This window comes from Helianthus annuus, chromosome 6 (assembly GCF_002127325.2).
Source record: "Helianthus annuus cultivar XRQ/B chromosome 6, HanXRQr2.0-SUNRISE, whole genome shotgun sequence".
In the NCBI taxonomy this organism is placed as follows: domain Eukaryota; kingdom Viridiplantae; phylum Streptophyta; class Magnoliopsida; order Asterales; family Asteraceae; genus Helianthus; species Helianthus annuus.
In genome coordinates, this window is record NC_035438.2 from 46385026 (window position 1) to 46399835 (window position 14810).

Below are 14810 nucleotides of genomic sequence, written 5' to 3' on the forward strand. Positions count from 1 at the left end.
TAAATTAATTTATTAAACATTTTGAGCCCGCATTGACTTCAAGCAAAACTTTATTTAAATATTTCGAACTCTAATCCGAAATTCAATATATAAGTTGATCAACGCAAAATCTCATTTAACATGTTAAAATTTATTATACAAAATTTATTTTTACATGTTTGGTCAAATAAAGTCGAATCGTGCTCAATTGATCAATGCAAACAATTATTTAACATGTTAAATTTATATATTTTAACATTTTTAGCCCGTGTAGATTACAAACAAAACTTTAATTTAATATTTCAAACTCTAATATAAATTTATTTTTACATGTTTGGTCAAATAAAGTCGAATCGAGTTTACTTGATAAATGCAACATTTATTTAACATGTTAAATTAATTTTTTTTAACATTTTGAGCCCGCATAGACTTCAAGCAAAACTTTAATTAAATATTTCGAACTCTAATCCGAAATTTAATATATAATTTAGTCAAATAAAGTTGACTTGAACCTTGTTGATCAATGCAAAATCTCATTTAACATGTTAAAATTTATTTTACAAAATATATTTTTACATGTTTGGTCAAATAAAGTCGAATCGTGCTTAATTGATCAATGCAAACAATTATTTAACCTGTTAAATTTATTTACTTTAACATTTTGAGCCCGTGTAGATTACAAACAAAACTTTAATTTAATATTTCAAACTCTAATATGAAATTCAATGTATAATTTGGTCAAATAAAGTTTACTTGATAAATGCAACATTTATTTAACATGTTAAATTAATTTATTAAACATTTTGAGCCCGCATAGATTTCAAGTAAAACTTTAATTAAATATTTCGAACTCTAATCCGAAATTCAATATATAATTTGGTCAAATAAAGTTGACTTGAACCTAGTTGATCAATGCAAAATCTCAGTTAACATGTTAAAATTTATTATACAAAATTTATTTTTACATGTTTGGTCAAATAAAGTCGAATCGTGCTTAATTGATCAATGCAAACAATTATTTAACATGTCAATTTATTTATTTTAACATTTTGAGCCCGTGTTGATTACAAACAAAACTTTAATTTAATAGTTCAAACTCTAATATAAATTTATTTTTACATGTTTTGTAAAATAAAGTCGAATCGAGTTTACTTGATAAATGCAACATTTATTTAACATTTTAAATTAATTTTTTTAAACATTTTGAGCCCGCATAGACTTCAAGCAAAACTTAAATTAAATATTTCTAACTCTAATCCGAAATTCAATATATAATTTGGTCAAATAAAGTTGACTTGAACCTAGTTGATCAATGCAAAATCTCATTTAACATCGTTAATATTTATTATACAAAATTTATTTTTACATGTTTGGTCAAATAAAGTCGAATCTTGCTTAATTGATCAATGCAAACAATTATTTAACATGTTAAATTTATTTATTTTAACATTTTGAGCCCGTGTAGATTACAAACAAAACTTTAATTTAATATTTCAAACTGTAATATGAAATTCAATGTATAATTTGGTCAAATAAAATTTACTTGATAAATGCAACATTTGTTTAACATGTTAAATTAATTTATTAAACATTTTGAGCCCGCATAGACTTCAAGCAAAAAATTTGAAAAAAAAAATAATTTTTAAAATAGTGAACGAGGGTTGAGTTCAATGCGAACACAAAAAAAGTTGTAAATCGAGGAATCATTTATTTAACAAGTGAAATATATCATAAAAAATATTTTAACATGTTAAAAGATTAAAATTTCAGATCTTTTGCATGTAAATACGTGTAGAAGTTTTTATAAAAAATTCTAAAACTTAAAACTAAAAACATATTTAAAAAACACTTTAAAAAGGTAATAAATTATTCTTTTACAATTTTTTTATTAAAATAACTTCAACACATCTTTAGATGTGATCGATGTCGAAAGGTCGGTCAAAAATAAGTTTAAAATTTGGTCCTAAGTACCTTTACTAGCAACGGTAAGTAGGGTCGTCTCCACAGGGAATATGTGGTTAGTGTTGATTGTAGAAACCTAGATTAACTAAAACTAAGAAAAACTATTGCTTTGATTGCGTTTTGAGATTTTTGATCGAGAATAATTATGAAAGTTATCAATTTTAAAGAAAAGCAACCCCCTCCGGATTTCTGGTTCAATGATTCACCCAAACCTGTTTAATTAGATAGATACCAAAAGGTCTTGTTAATGGTTTAGTTTGATTGATAATCAAAGACAAGTTTTTAATAATAACCTATGCAATTTAATCACCAAATCATAAGTGCCAATAACCCACCCAATAACCAAACTACTCATGATGCAAGAAAACCGAACGCGAATGGTAAAAGATGAATAATTGCAACACTCACAATTCTTTTAAACAAAACTAAACCACAAGTATTCTTCAAGTTATGAAAAACAATCCAAAAAAACTAAATAAACAAGGTTTGAGTTTCACATACATGAACCATCCACCCGGAGGTGGTCACAAAAGAATCTAGCCACTCATAGTCGTGATTTGATCTTCTTGATTGTCTTGGATGTTTGATTGCATGAAAGATTGATGAAAATTGAGGTTGGGAACTCCAAAATTCGTCACTGGGAAGTGGAAAACGGCTAGGGTTAGTGAATATCTCGTTTTGGGGTTGAAGATATCTTAAAATAAAGTGAAATCCTGAATTTTCGCGTGACTATCTGCTGTCAGCGCAAGGTTGCGCCCCCCCGGCACAAGGTTGCGCCCCTGACTGACTAGCATCTGTATTGCGCCCAAACTGACACCAGGTTGCGCCAAACTGGTTTCTTCTTGCGCCAAGTACTGGTTTCTCACCATTTTTCGCATTTTTCAACTCCCAACTTGTGTGTAAGCTTCTAACCTTCATAAATCTTCCCGAAAACCTCCTGTTTAGCTTCAATATCCATCCGTTAAGCTTTGGGTACCTACAAATAGAAACACACTCAAAGTAACCATGTTTTATGATGAAAAACACTTAAAACCTTATATTTACACATGTTAAAACACGGTTGTTTACCCTTCTATCAATATGCCAAAAATGTGGTTATTTTTTTAAAATAGTTAACGAAGGTTGGGTTCAACGGAGAACACCAAAAATGTGGGGAAACGATTAACCATTCATTTAACATGTTAAATATATTATAGAAAATTAAATTTAACATGTTAAATTGTTTTTTTTTTAATTTTCAGATCTTTTGCATATAAATACATTTGTGCATGTCTTTTTAATAAAAAAATAGAAAACTAAAAAATAGAAACATACTTAAAAACACTTTAAAAAGGTAACAATTTCTTTTTTACATAAATGATTTTTTATATTTGAATGGCTTCAACACATCTCCATATGCAAAAACTTAAAAAAAAATTTGAAAAAAAAAATAATTTTTAAAATATTGAACGAGGGTTGACTTCAGTGGGGTACACAAAAAAAGTTGAAAACCGAGGAATCATTTATTTAACAAGTGAAATATATCATAAAAAATATTTTAACATGTTAAAAAAATTAAAATTTCAGATCTTTTGCATATAAATACGTGTAGAAGTTTAAAAAAAATTAAAAAACTTAAAATAAAAACATGCTTAAAAAACACTTTAAAAAGGTAATAAATTATTTTTTTACAAAAAAAATTATTTTTTATTAAAATAGCTTCAACACATCTTTATATGCCAAAAATTTGGTTATTTTTTTAAATAGTTAACCAAGTTGGGTTCAACGGAGAAAACCAAAAATGTGGGGAAACGAGAAACCATTCACTTAACATGTTAAATATATTATTGAAATTTAATTTAACAGGTTAATTTGTTTTTTTTTTTAATTTTTAGATCTTTTGCATATAAATACATGTGTGCAGGTCTTTTTAATAAAAAAATAAAAAAAATAAAAACATACTTAAAAACACTTTAAATATGTAACAATTTCTTTTTTATATAAATGATTTTTTTATTTGAATGGATTCAACACATCTCCATATGCAAAAACTTATAAAAAATTTGAAAAAAAAATAATTTTTAAATTAGTGAACGAGGGTCGAGTTTAGCGGGGAACACCAAAAAAGTTGAAAACCGAGGAATCATTTATTTAAGAAGTGAAATGTATCATAAAAATATTTTAACATGTTAAAAAATTAAAATTTTCAGGTCTTTTGCATATAAATACGTGTAGAAGTTTAAAAAAAAATCAAAAACTTAAAAATAAAAATATGCGTAAAAAACACTTTAAAAAGGTAATAATTTTTTTTACAAAAAAAATGTTTTTTATTAAAATTGCTTCAACACATCTTTATATGCCAAAATTTTGGTTATTTTTTTAAATAGTTAACGAGAGTTGGGTTCAACGGAGAACACAAAAAATGTCGGGAAACGAGAAACCATTAATTTAACATGTTAAATCTATTATAGAAAATTTAATTTAACATGTTAATTTTTTTTAACTTTCAGGTCTTTTACATATAAATACATGTGTGCAGGTCTTTTCAATAAAAAAACTAAAAAACTAAAAAATAAAAACATACTTAAAAACACTTTTAAAAGGTAACAATTTCTTCTTTACATAAATGATATTTTTATTTGAATGGCTTTAACACATCTCCATATACAATAACTTAAAAAAGTTTTCAAAATAAAATAATTTTTAAAATAGTGAACGATGGTTGAGTTCAGTGGGGAACACAAAAAAAGTTGAAAACCGAGGAATCATTTATTTAACAAGTGAAATATATTACAAAAAATATTTTAACATGTTAAAAAATAAAAATTTCAGATCTTTTACATATAAATACGTGTAGAAGTTTTAAAAACAATTCAAAAACTTAAAAATAAAAACATGCTTAAAAACACTTTAAAATAGCTTCAACACATTTTTATATGCCAAAATTTTAGTTACTTTTGAAATAGTTAACGAGGGTTGGGTTCAACGGAGAACACCAAAAATGTGGGGAAACGAGAAACCATTCATTTAACATGTTAAATATATTATAGAAAAATTAATTTAACATGTTATTTTTTTTAATTTTCAGATATTTTGCATATAAATACATGTGGTTTAGTAAAAAATCAAAAAACTAAAAAATAAAAACATACTCAAAAACACCTTAAAAAGGTAACAATTTATTTTTTTACATAAATGAGAGTTTGCATTGATAAACTAGGTTCGATTCAACTTATTATATCATATCATATATTAAATTTCGGATTTGATTGAAAAATAATAAAATAAAATTTTGTATGAAGTCTATGTGAGAACAAAATATTGAAAAAATATATTTTAACATGTTAAATGAGCGTTTATAGTGATCAACTAGACTCGATTCGACATTGTTTGAACAAACATGTTAAAAAGTTTCGTACCATAAACTTTAACATGTTAAATGAAATTTTGCATTAAATTACTAGGTTCGATTCAACTTTATTTGACCACATTATATATCAAATTTCCGATTATAGTTCAAATATTAAAATAAACTTTTGTATGAAATCTATGCGAGCACAAAATATTGAATTTTTTTTAACATGTTAAATGTTAAATGAGCGTTTGCAGTGATCAACTAGCCTCGATTCGACTTTATTTGACCAAACATGTTAAAAAAGTTTTGTACGATAAACTTGAACATGTTAAATGAAAGTTTGCATTAAATTACTAGGTTCGATTCAAATTTATTTGACCAACTTATATATAAAATTTCCGATTATAGTTCAAAATATTAAAATAATATTTTTTTGTGGAGCCTACGTTGGGCTCAAAATATTGAAATAAATAATTTAACATGTTAAATGAACATTTGAATTGATTAACTAAACTAAACTAATTTCGATTCGATTTTATTTGAACAAACATGTTAAAGTAAGTTTTGTACGATAAACTTTAACATGTTAAATGAGAGTTTGCATTGATGAACTAGATTCGATTCAACTTATTATATCAGATCATATATTAAATTTCGGATTAGAGTGAAAAATATTAAAATAAACTTTTGTATGAAGTCTCTGCGAGCACAAAATATTGAATTTTTTTTAACATGTTAAATGAGGTTTGCAGTGATCAACTAGACTCGATTCGACTTTGTTTAACCAAACATGTTAAAAAAAGTTTTGTATGATAAACTTTAACATGTTACATGAAAGATTGCATTAAATTAATATATTCGATTCAACTTTGTTTGACCAAATTATATATAAAATTCTCTATTATAGTTCAAAATATTAAAATTAAGTTTTGTGTGGAGCCTATGTTGGGCTCAAAATATTGAAATAAATAATTTCACATGTTAAATGAACATTTGAATTGATCAACTAAACTAAACTCTATTCGACTTTATTTGAACAAACTTGTTAAAGTAAGTTTTGTACGATAAACTTTAACATGTTAAAAGAGTGTTTGCATTGATGAACTAGGTTCGGTTCAACTTATTATATCAGATTATATATTAAATTTAGGATTAGAGTGAAAAATATTGAAATAATTTTTTTTATGAAGTCTAATGTGGAATAAGTGCAAATGGGATCTGAAGAGGCCGAAGAACATTAAGACATTCATCTAACACATCTAACGAAGCTTCCGATTTAACAAAAACAAGCGCTACAATCATAGTTGGCACGATCGCGCAACTTCGAGTAATCAAAGCCCTCATGTATAGTAAGTCTTCAAGAAACACATAAAGAGTTGTTAATGTGTTAATGGTAGTGCATAAAAAGCACTTTCTCAATCCCAAAACAAATATCAGGTTTTGACAAGATACATAGATTAACAAAAGTGTTTTGACTATTAGTGAAATATAAACCAGCAATGACACAAGTGAGGACCAAAACAATTGTAATAAAAAAATCCCAACATATCTATGTTTGGAACACTGTCCACTATCGTAATCCATCGCAATAAAAACCGGCAGACGTAAGGATTCAAGACATTCATCCGATCTCTCAACAATGGTATAAATTCTTCGATGCTGATAAAAAAAAGCATAAAACTTCATAAAAAATTCAATTAAAAATAAAATTACAACCTAACATAAACCCAAAGGTAAAGCAATAATTCGTTAGTTAGAGGCAACATAAGACATGGTCAACAGTTATAACGTATATAACGTATGATGAGAACGCTTGCCTTCATAAGTCTATCAAAAATGTGGGCAACACTTTGTGTATTGGGATCCGAGTCAGCTGAAAACTTGCACAACGCATCTAATATCTTGTTAAAGTGGAAAGTGAACTCTCTTCTAACAACCTGCAAAAGGCATGAGATTAGCTGAGATGTTCTATATCAAGAAAGCTTGATTAATAAAGTTTGAATTCATTCTCATCTTTACTATTGTATAAAGCTTCACAAGAATAGTGTTGAACTCTGGTAGTGGAATTTGTTGGCAGTTTTTTTAGTAACAGAGAAAAGGAGCATAAATATTACTAAATTATCGAGTAAAATGATACAACGTTCATATCCACTAGTAATTTTTATGTAAGAAAGAATATATAAAATAAAGAATGAATTCTAGCATCAAGTTATGTAAAATATGCTTTTCATAAGATGACAGTATCTTCTTTTGGTGAAAAAAAAAATTGTACTGATATATATATAAACAGATCTAACTGCAAATTTTTGATCCTTCAAATTCTTAAGTTTGACCTCCACTTTTCTAATGATTGTCTCTAATTGATCGATTAAAAAGAAAACAAGGGAAACAATAAGGAGGAACTATTCTTAGTAGCAACATGGAGATTATACCAAAGCATACATCTACTTATACGGGTGAGATTGATGGAACAATGTCCTTAGTTCAAAGACTCAATCAGAAATACGACAATCAGATAACCATATCCTTAATTCATATACTGCCTCTTCATAAATAGGATTTCGACAACAAGACAGCCCTTTCCTTATTTCAAAACTCAATCAGAAAAGCAAAAAAACCTGTTACTATATAAGAGTATAAGAATCAATGGACTGTCAGTTTTGTAAATGCAACATGCTATTTCTGACCTAATTAAGCTACAATGAAACTAGAATCATGTGACGACGCGTAGAACTGTTGTAGATAACATAAACAGATACAATCAGATAAACAAAACCATGAAACCTACCTTCGCTGAATTTCCGATCAGATGTAACCTAACTTTGGAATTCTCACCAGCGAGAAACGGGTCCGATATCATCTCTGATTCCTATGAACTCGATTAATACTAACAGCGACGACGTCGACGAGATCTGCTAACACCGGAGGTTATGAGGAATTATGCCGGCGATTGGCATCCATTTTCCAGACGATGGTTGTGAAATCTGATGAATTCAACATTAATACACTTTAAAATACAAGTCAAAATGAGGCATTATTACATACAACATCGATAAAACCATCAGGCATTTTCAGAGTATCATAATAAACCTAAAATCAAATCACACATACTCATCTATCAAAGTTAAGTTAACTGCAATCAGAATAATGATATTACACACAACTGAATCAACTTAATAGCACAATCTGATATGTTGTATCTGATATAACCAGATAAATTATTCAACTTAACATGTTAAATAATTACAAACTAACATGTCATATATATAAGTATTTCAAATAAATATCTACTATCAAAAGTTAACTTCAATTTCAAAAAAATATAGTTATTGATAGTTAATGGCAAGATCTAACCTAGATAACATGAAGAGAGCTTTATCATAATTAAAAACGCAATTTAGATGATGTATTCCTAATAGCAAACCACTAAAACGTACAGATCTGACGAAAAACAACAAAAAGCATTTGCAATGAAAAGAAAAATGAAATTACACACAAGTGAATCAAGTTAAGAGCAAAATCTAGAAGTTAGATCGCAAAGAATCGATGAAAAGAATGAAACGTACAGAAAATATAGAGATTAAATCTTACAGAGATGATGCTAGGGCTTCTATTCAGTCGGAGTGGTTGTTTCCGGCAGTGTTTGATGTTAGGTTTTGCCGATGCTGGTGGCGTACGGCGGTGGCGGAGGTGGTGGTGGAGATGGAGGCAGTATCGGCGATGGTTGAGAGAAGCTAGGGTTTGAAAGTGGGATGTAATTCTGTTTGAAACACTGCGTTAATTATTAGATATTTTTTGGACAAAAATGCCCCTGTTCCCTAGTTCCCCACTTTTTTAGTATTCCCCAATGAACCCTCCCCTATAAATATATATAAATATATATATATATATATATATATATATATACACACACACACACACACATACAACCAATTACACTTTCTACAAAACTCCATTCTACACCTAACCAATTTAAATAAAAAAAAACTCTACAAAAACCTTAAAAAATATTCTTACAACAATGTCTTCTCCTTTGTCGGACGATTCGTTCATCAATCCATAAGCGTTCTCTCCGTTCTCACACTTTCCACCGTTTTCTCTTAATCCTGACCCTATATATATATATATATATATATATATATATATATATATATATATAGGTATTATATAGGTAGAGGATCCTGTAAAAAGTACTCAAAGTGTGAGAAGTGTATAACACCGTATAACAATATGTAACACCATATAATACCATATAACACTATGTAACACTATATATCATTATATAACAAATATAACACTATAGGTTGTCTGATAGCATGTCTATGATAGATGTATAGTGTTATATTTGTTATATAATGTTATATAATGTTACATAGTGTTATATGGTATTATATGGTGTTACATATTGTTATACGGTGTTTATATGGTGTTATATAGTATTATATATAGTGTTATAATACACTTCTCACACTTCTCACACTTTAGGCCCTTTTTACACTATCCTTACCCTATATAGGTATATATATATGTATAGGGTAAGGTTATTATTAAAAAGGTTAAAACTGTGAGAAGTGTGAGAAATATTGTGAAGATGGCATGGGTCCTCAATCTAAATTAATTTAAAAGGGTAAACAAACAATTTTATCATTGATTCAATTAATTCAAAACCTTCCATACCCGCCACCCTTATTTATAGGAATACAATTTTTTAAAGATTTCTATAAAACACTACGAATAACTCTGTATAACACTACAACATTATATATAACACTGCAACCACCATTCTGCAAAGTATTTAACATTACAAAACACCATTCAACAGTTCATAACACTGTAATAAGTATATAACACTACAAAACAATAACCCTTTTATAAATCTGTATAACACTACAACATTATATATGACACTGCAACCACCATTCAACAATGTAATAAGTATATAACACTACAAAACACCAATGTAATAAGTATGTAACACTACAAAACAAGATATAACACTACAAATCACTATAATAACACTATGGATAGTATATAACACCATATAAACCTTTTATAAATCTGTATAACACTACAACATTATATATAATACTGCAACCACCATTCAGCAATGTAATAAGTATATAACACTACAAAACACCATTTAGCAATGTAATAATTCTGGTGTATATAATACACTTTGAATACGTAATGATTCATTCCCATACTTAACTTCTACAGCCCCTACACCCCTCATAAATAGAAAGTTATCTTCCCCGGTTTTTGTTTCTACCCCGACCATGTGTTTATTTCGTTTAAACACGTTCAAATTTCTAGAAAAGTGATGATTAAATATTGTACATACATACCATATATCACCCCATAATCCGCCTTCGGTACCGGTGACAATCAGTTACTGTCGGAAATCATCTTCTGCTTCTTGTCGCTGAATACCTGTAAGGTCTAAACTTTTTAAAAAGATAGTAACGGGCTTTGTTCGACAAAAGTACTAAATGGGTCGAATAATTCATAAGTAAAATTTTTGTATTTACATCATTAAAGCTAACGAAGTGATTACAAAAGATTTCCACAACCCAAAAGTTCATAACCAACTACATAGTCTTTAACTACTAGTTTAACATTCTACAATTACTGGGTTAATTACTTACCAAAGACCCGTTTTTAATAAAAGACATCATTTAACAAAAGTTTGACCCGTAACTAAGATCTTCGCGGAAACGTGCATCATAAGTGTGTTCGGACCAAGTAGTGCCATCCATCAAGTAGCTTTACCTACATACAACCAATCAATTAGACATTTGAATTAGATAATTCATACGACATCAAATTACTAGTCGGCCTAAAAGAAGATTCTTTTAAACCTTCATTCGAACATGACTTTCTCAACTTAGCACATTATCCTTTCTAACTCATTCGACCCATTTCCACCTCATATTTTTGATTTACATTAACTCAATACAAGTATACGGCTTCGACTATAAAATAATAACCTTTTACATTGACACATGCTAATAATATTTTGTAAGCAAAGAACTTACTTTTGTCGTTGTTTGTTTGCGATCCGGAACGACTTGAGCTTTCTTCCTTAATTACTACAATCCAAAATCACATACTTTAAACTCATGTCATTCTTTTCATTCCGTTTTTAACATGTTCATACTAACAAACAACAAAATTCCCAATTCTAACCATTTAACTTTGTAAAATCATTTGATCATCTCATTCAAGCATTTTAACGAACACTTGGCGTGCATATTATTAATTAAGCATAGTGTACAAGTATTATTTGCATAACTTAGCTAGTTCATGTCAATAACATCAAGAACATCAATTTTACTCAAAATTTCATACAACCTTCATCTTAAATCAGTTTCACTTAACGTCTCATTATGAACATCATCATACGAAAATCATTATACTAATTTACACCAATTTCACATTACACCTCATAACATTCCTATATTAAATGGGTTTTCACTTTCACTTATCAATTCAATCAAATTTGAGTTTAATTCATGTTTCATAAGATGCTCCTAACCCACATTCTCATCAATTTCATACAAATTCATGGATTTACTTGAGACCCATTTCATCCATGATCACCAAAATGCAAATTTCAACATACCTTATGTTTAGAATGTTAAGATGATTAGAAAATGATGGACATGCAATTCATTATCTTCCATTCTTTCCTTTGATTGCTGGATTTTGAGATGGTAAAGGTTTTCCCTTCCTCCCTTGTTCTCCTGGGTGACACCAAACACACACACAGTATGTGTGTGGTGTGTGTTTTATTGTTTTATAATTTAACTTTCATGATTTACACATTCAACCCCTCATATATGCACACTTATTTTTAAATGACCAAAAACTTATTTCCATTAGTTAAAGTTCCTAATTTTAATCATCATTCTAATAATACTTGTTTCTACACATAATCTTGTCATATTTTAATTATTTCCATCATAGCATTCATATACTAAGGTTATAAGTGTTATTACTTACTTGTAACGTATTATATAACCATAAATGTACGAATTTATAATTTGGGGCATTACAAGTCCACCCCCCCTTAAAGAAGGTTTCGTCCCTGAAACCTGATTTACGTACCGAATAACGTCGGGTAGAACTTCCTCATTTCATCTTTCGTTTCCCAAGTGAGATCTGACCCCTTTCTTTGTTGCCATTGGACTAATACTTGCTTGATTTCCTTGTTGCCGAGAGTCTTTCCCTTGAAATCCTTTATAGCTACCGGTCTTTCTATGTAATTCATTTTCTCTTCTATTTCAATGTCTTCAAGCGGTACATAAGTCGTTTCATCCGCAAGACACTTTCGTAATTGTGATACATGGAAAGTGTTGTGAATTCCTTCTAATGTTGAGGGTAGCTCTAACCGATAGGCTACCTTTCCAACTCGAGCTAAAATCTTGAACGGTCCGATATATCAGGGGCCCAACTTTCCTCGCTTACGGAATCGAATTATGCCTTTCCACGGGGACACTTTCAACAATACTCGGTCCCCCACTTGGAACTCAATAGGGCGCCTTCTTTTGTCCGCATAGGACTTTTGTCGATCTTGCGCTGCCTTTAATCGGGCTCGTACCATGTCGATCTTTTCATTAGTTATTGCTACTACATCTTTAGGTGCGAGTTCTCTTTGTCCCACTTCTCCCCAACAAACAGGGGTTCTACACTTTATCCCATACAACATTTCATACGGCGCCATTTGTATGTTACTTTGGTAGCTGTTGTTATACGAGAATTCCACTAATGGCAAATGTTCATCCCAATTTCCCCTGAAATCCATAACGCATGCTCTCAACATGTCCACAAGAGTTTGAATGGTCCTTTCGGATTGACCATCCGTTTGTGGATGATACGCGGTACTTATATGTAATTGTGTACCCATTTCTTCATGAAATTTCTGCCAGTATCGGGAGGTAAATTGCGTGTCCCGGTTTGACACAATGGACACAGGCACGCCATGGCGGGAAATGATTTCATCTACATAAATTTCCGCCAACGTTTTAGAGGAATAAGTCTCCCGAATGGGTAGAAAATGGGCGCTTTTGGTAAGGCGGTCAACAATGACCCATATCGCGTCATGCCCCTTTCTCGTCCTAGGAAGTTTGGTCACAAGATCCATGGTTACATCCTCCCATTTCCATACTCGGATCTCTAAAGGTTGGAATTTCCCGTAAGGTTTTTGATGTTCCGCTTTTACTTGGGAACACGTCAAGCATTTAGATACATACTTAGCAATATTCGCGTTTCATTCCCGGCCACCAATAATTTTCTTTCAAATCTCTGTACATTTATTGGCTCCTGGATGAACCGAGTAACGGGATTTGTGTGCTTCTTCCAATAATAAGGTCTTTGCTTCGCAATGACGTGGTATCCACACCTGCCCAAACCTCGTTCTTATCCCACTCGCGTTTACTACAATTTTATTTTCAAACCCTTCTGTCCTTTCACTTTTCGGATCACCTACATTCAAGGACTTATCTTGCGCCTTCCGTATTGTTTCAAAAAGGTTTGGTGTGACTATCATTCTCGTTGACTTCACTCGAATAGGTGGTGGGTATTCTTTCCGGCTTAGTGCATCCGCCACAACATTAGCTTTACCCGGATGGTAAAGAATGTCACAGTCATAATCCTTGATCAATTCCAACCACCTTCGTTGCCTCATATTAAGGTCTTTCTGCTCGAATAAGTATTTAAGGCTTTTGTGGTCTGAATAAATTGTACACTTTGTTCCATATAAATAATGCCTCCAGATTTTTAAGGCAAACACTACCGCCGCCAGTTCTAAATCGTGGGTTGGATAGTTAATTTCATGCTGCTTAAGTTGTCTTGAAGGGTAGGCGTCCGCGTTGCATCAAGACACAACCCAACCCTTGATGAGATGCGTCCGCGTAAACCACTAAGTCTTTCCTTCCCTCTGGCAGGGTTAATACAGGAGAGCTTGACAATTTCTCTTTTAATATTCGGAAAGCCTTCTGTTGATCATCACCCCATTCAAACTTTTCTTCCTTCTTTGTCAGCTTGGTTAAAGGGAGGGCTATTTTGGAGAAATCTTGGATGAATCTCCGATAATAGCCGGCTAGACCGAGGAAACTTCTTATTTCATTAACATTCTTCGGGGGTACCCATTTTATTACGGCTTCCACCTTAGAGGGATCCATCAAAATCCCTTTCTCATTAATTACATGGCCTAAGAACTGCACTTCCCTGAGCCAAAACGCACATTTAGAAAACTTAGCGTATAACTTTTCTATTCATAGCGTCTCGAGTACCTGACGTAAATGACTCGCATGTTCAGACTCGCTACGAGAGTATACTAGAATGTCATCAATAAATACTATGACGAACTGATCTAGCATATTTCGGCATACTCTATTCATTAGATCCATAAAAGCAGCCGGAGCGTTAGTTAACCCGAATGACATTACTAAAAATTCATAATGTCCGTAACAGGTTCTGAACGCGGTCTTAGGTATGTCCTCTTCCCTTACTCGTACTTGATGGTAACCCGATC

General features: G+C 30.6%; 1 protein-coding gene and 1 long non-coding RNA gene across 2 annotated transcripts; both read right to left on the reverse strand.

Moving 5' to 3' along the window:
* Nucleotides 1-10781: 10781 nt before the first annotated feature.
* LOC110863958 lies at nt 10782-11358 on the reverse strand. Its single transcript, XR_002549500.1, has 2 exons — nt 11311-11358; nt 10782-11044 (listed from the first exon to the last, which is right to left on the reverse strand). It is a non-coding gene; the product is annotated as an uncharacterized LOC110863958 (long non-coding RNA).
* Nucleotides 11359-13571: 2213 nt separating this feature from the next.
* On the reverse strand, nt 13572-13961 carry LOC110944709. Its single transcript, XM_022186355.1, has one exon. The coding sequence runs from the start codon at nt 13959-13961 to the stop codon at nt 13572-13574; it is 390 nt and encodes a 129-aa protein (XP_022042047.1).
* Nucleotides 13962-14810: the final 849 nt, after the last annotated feature.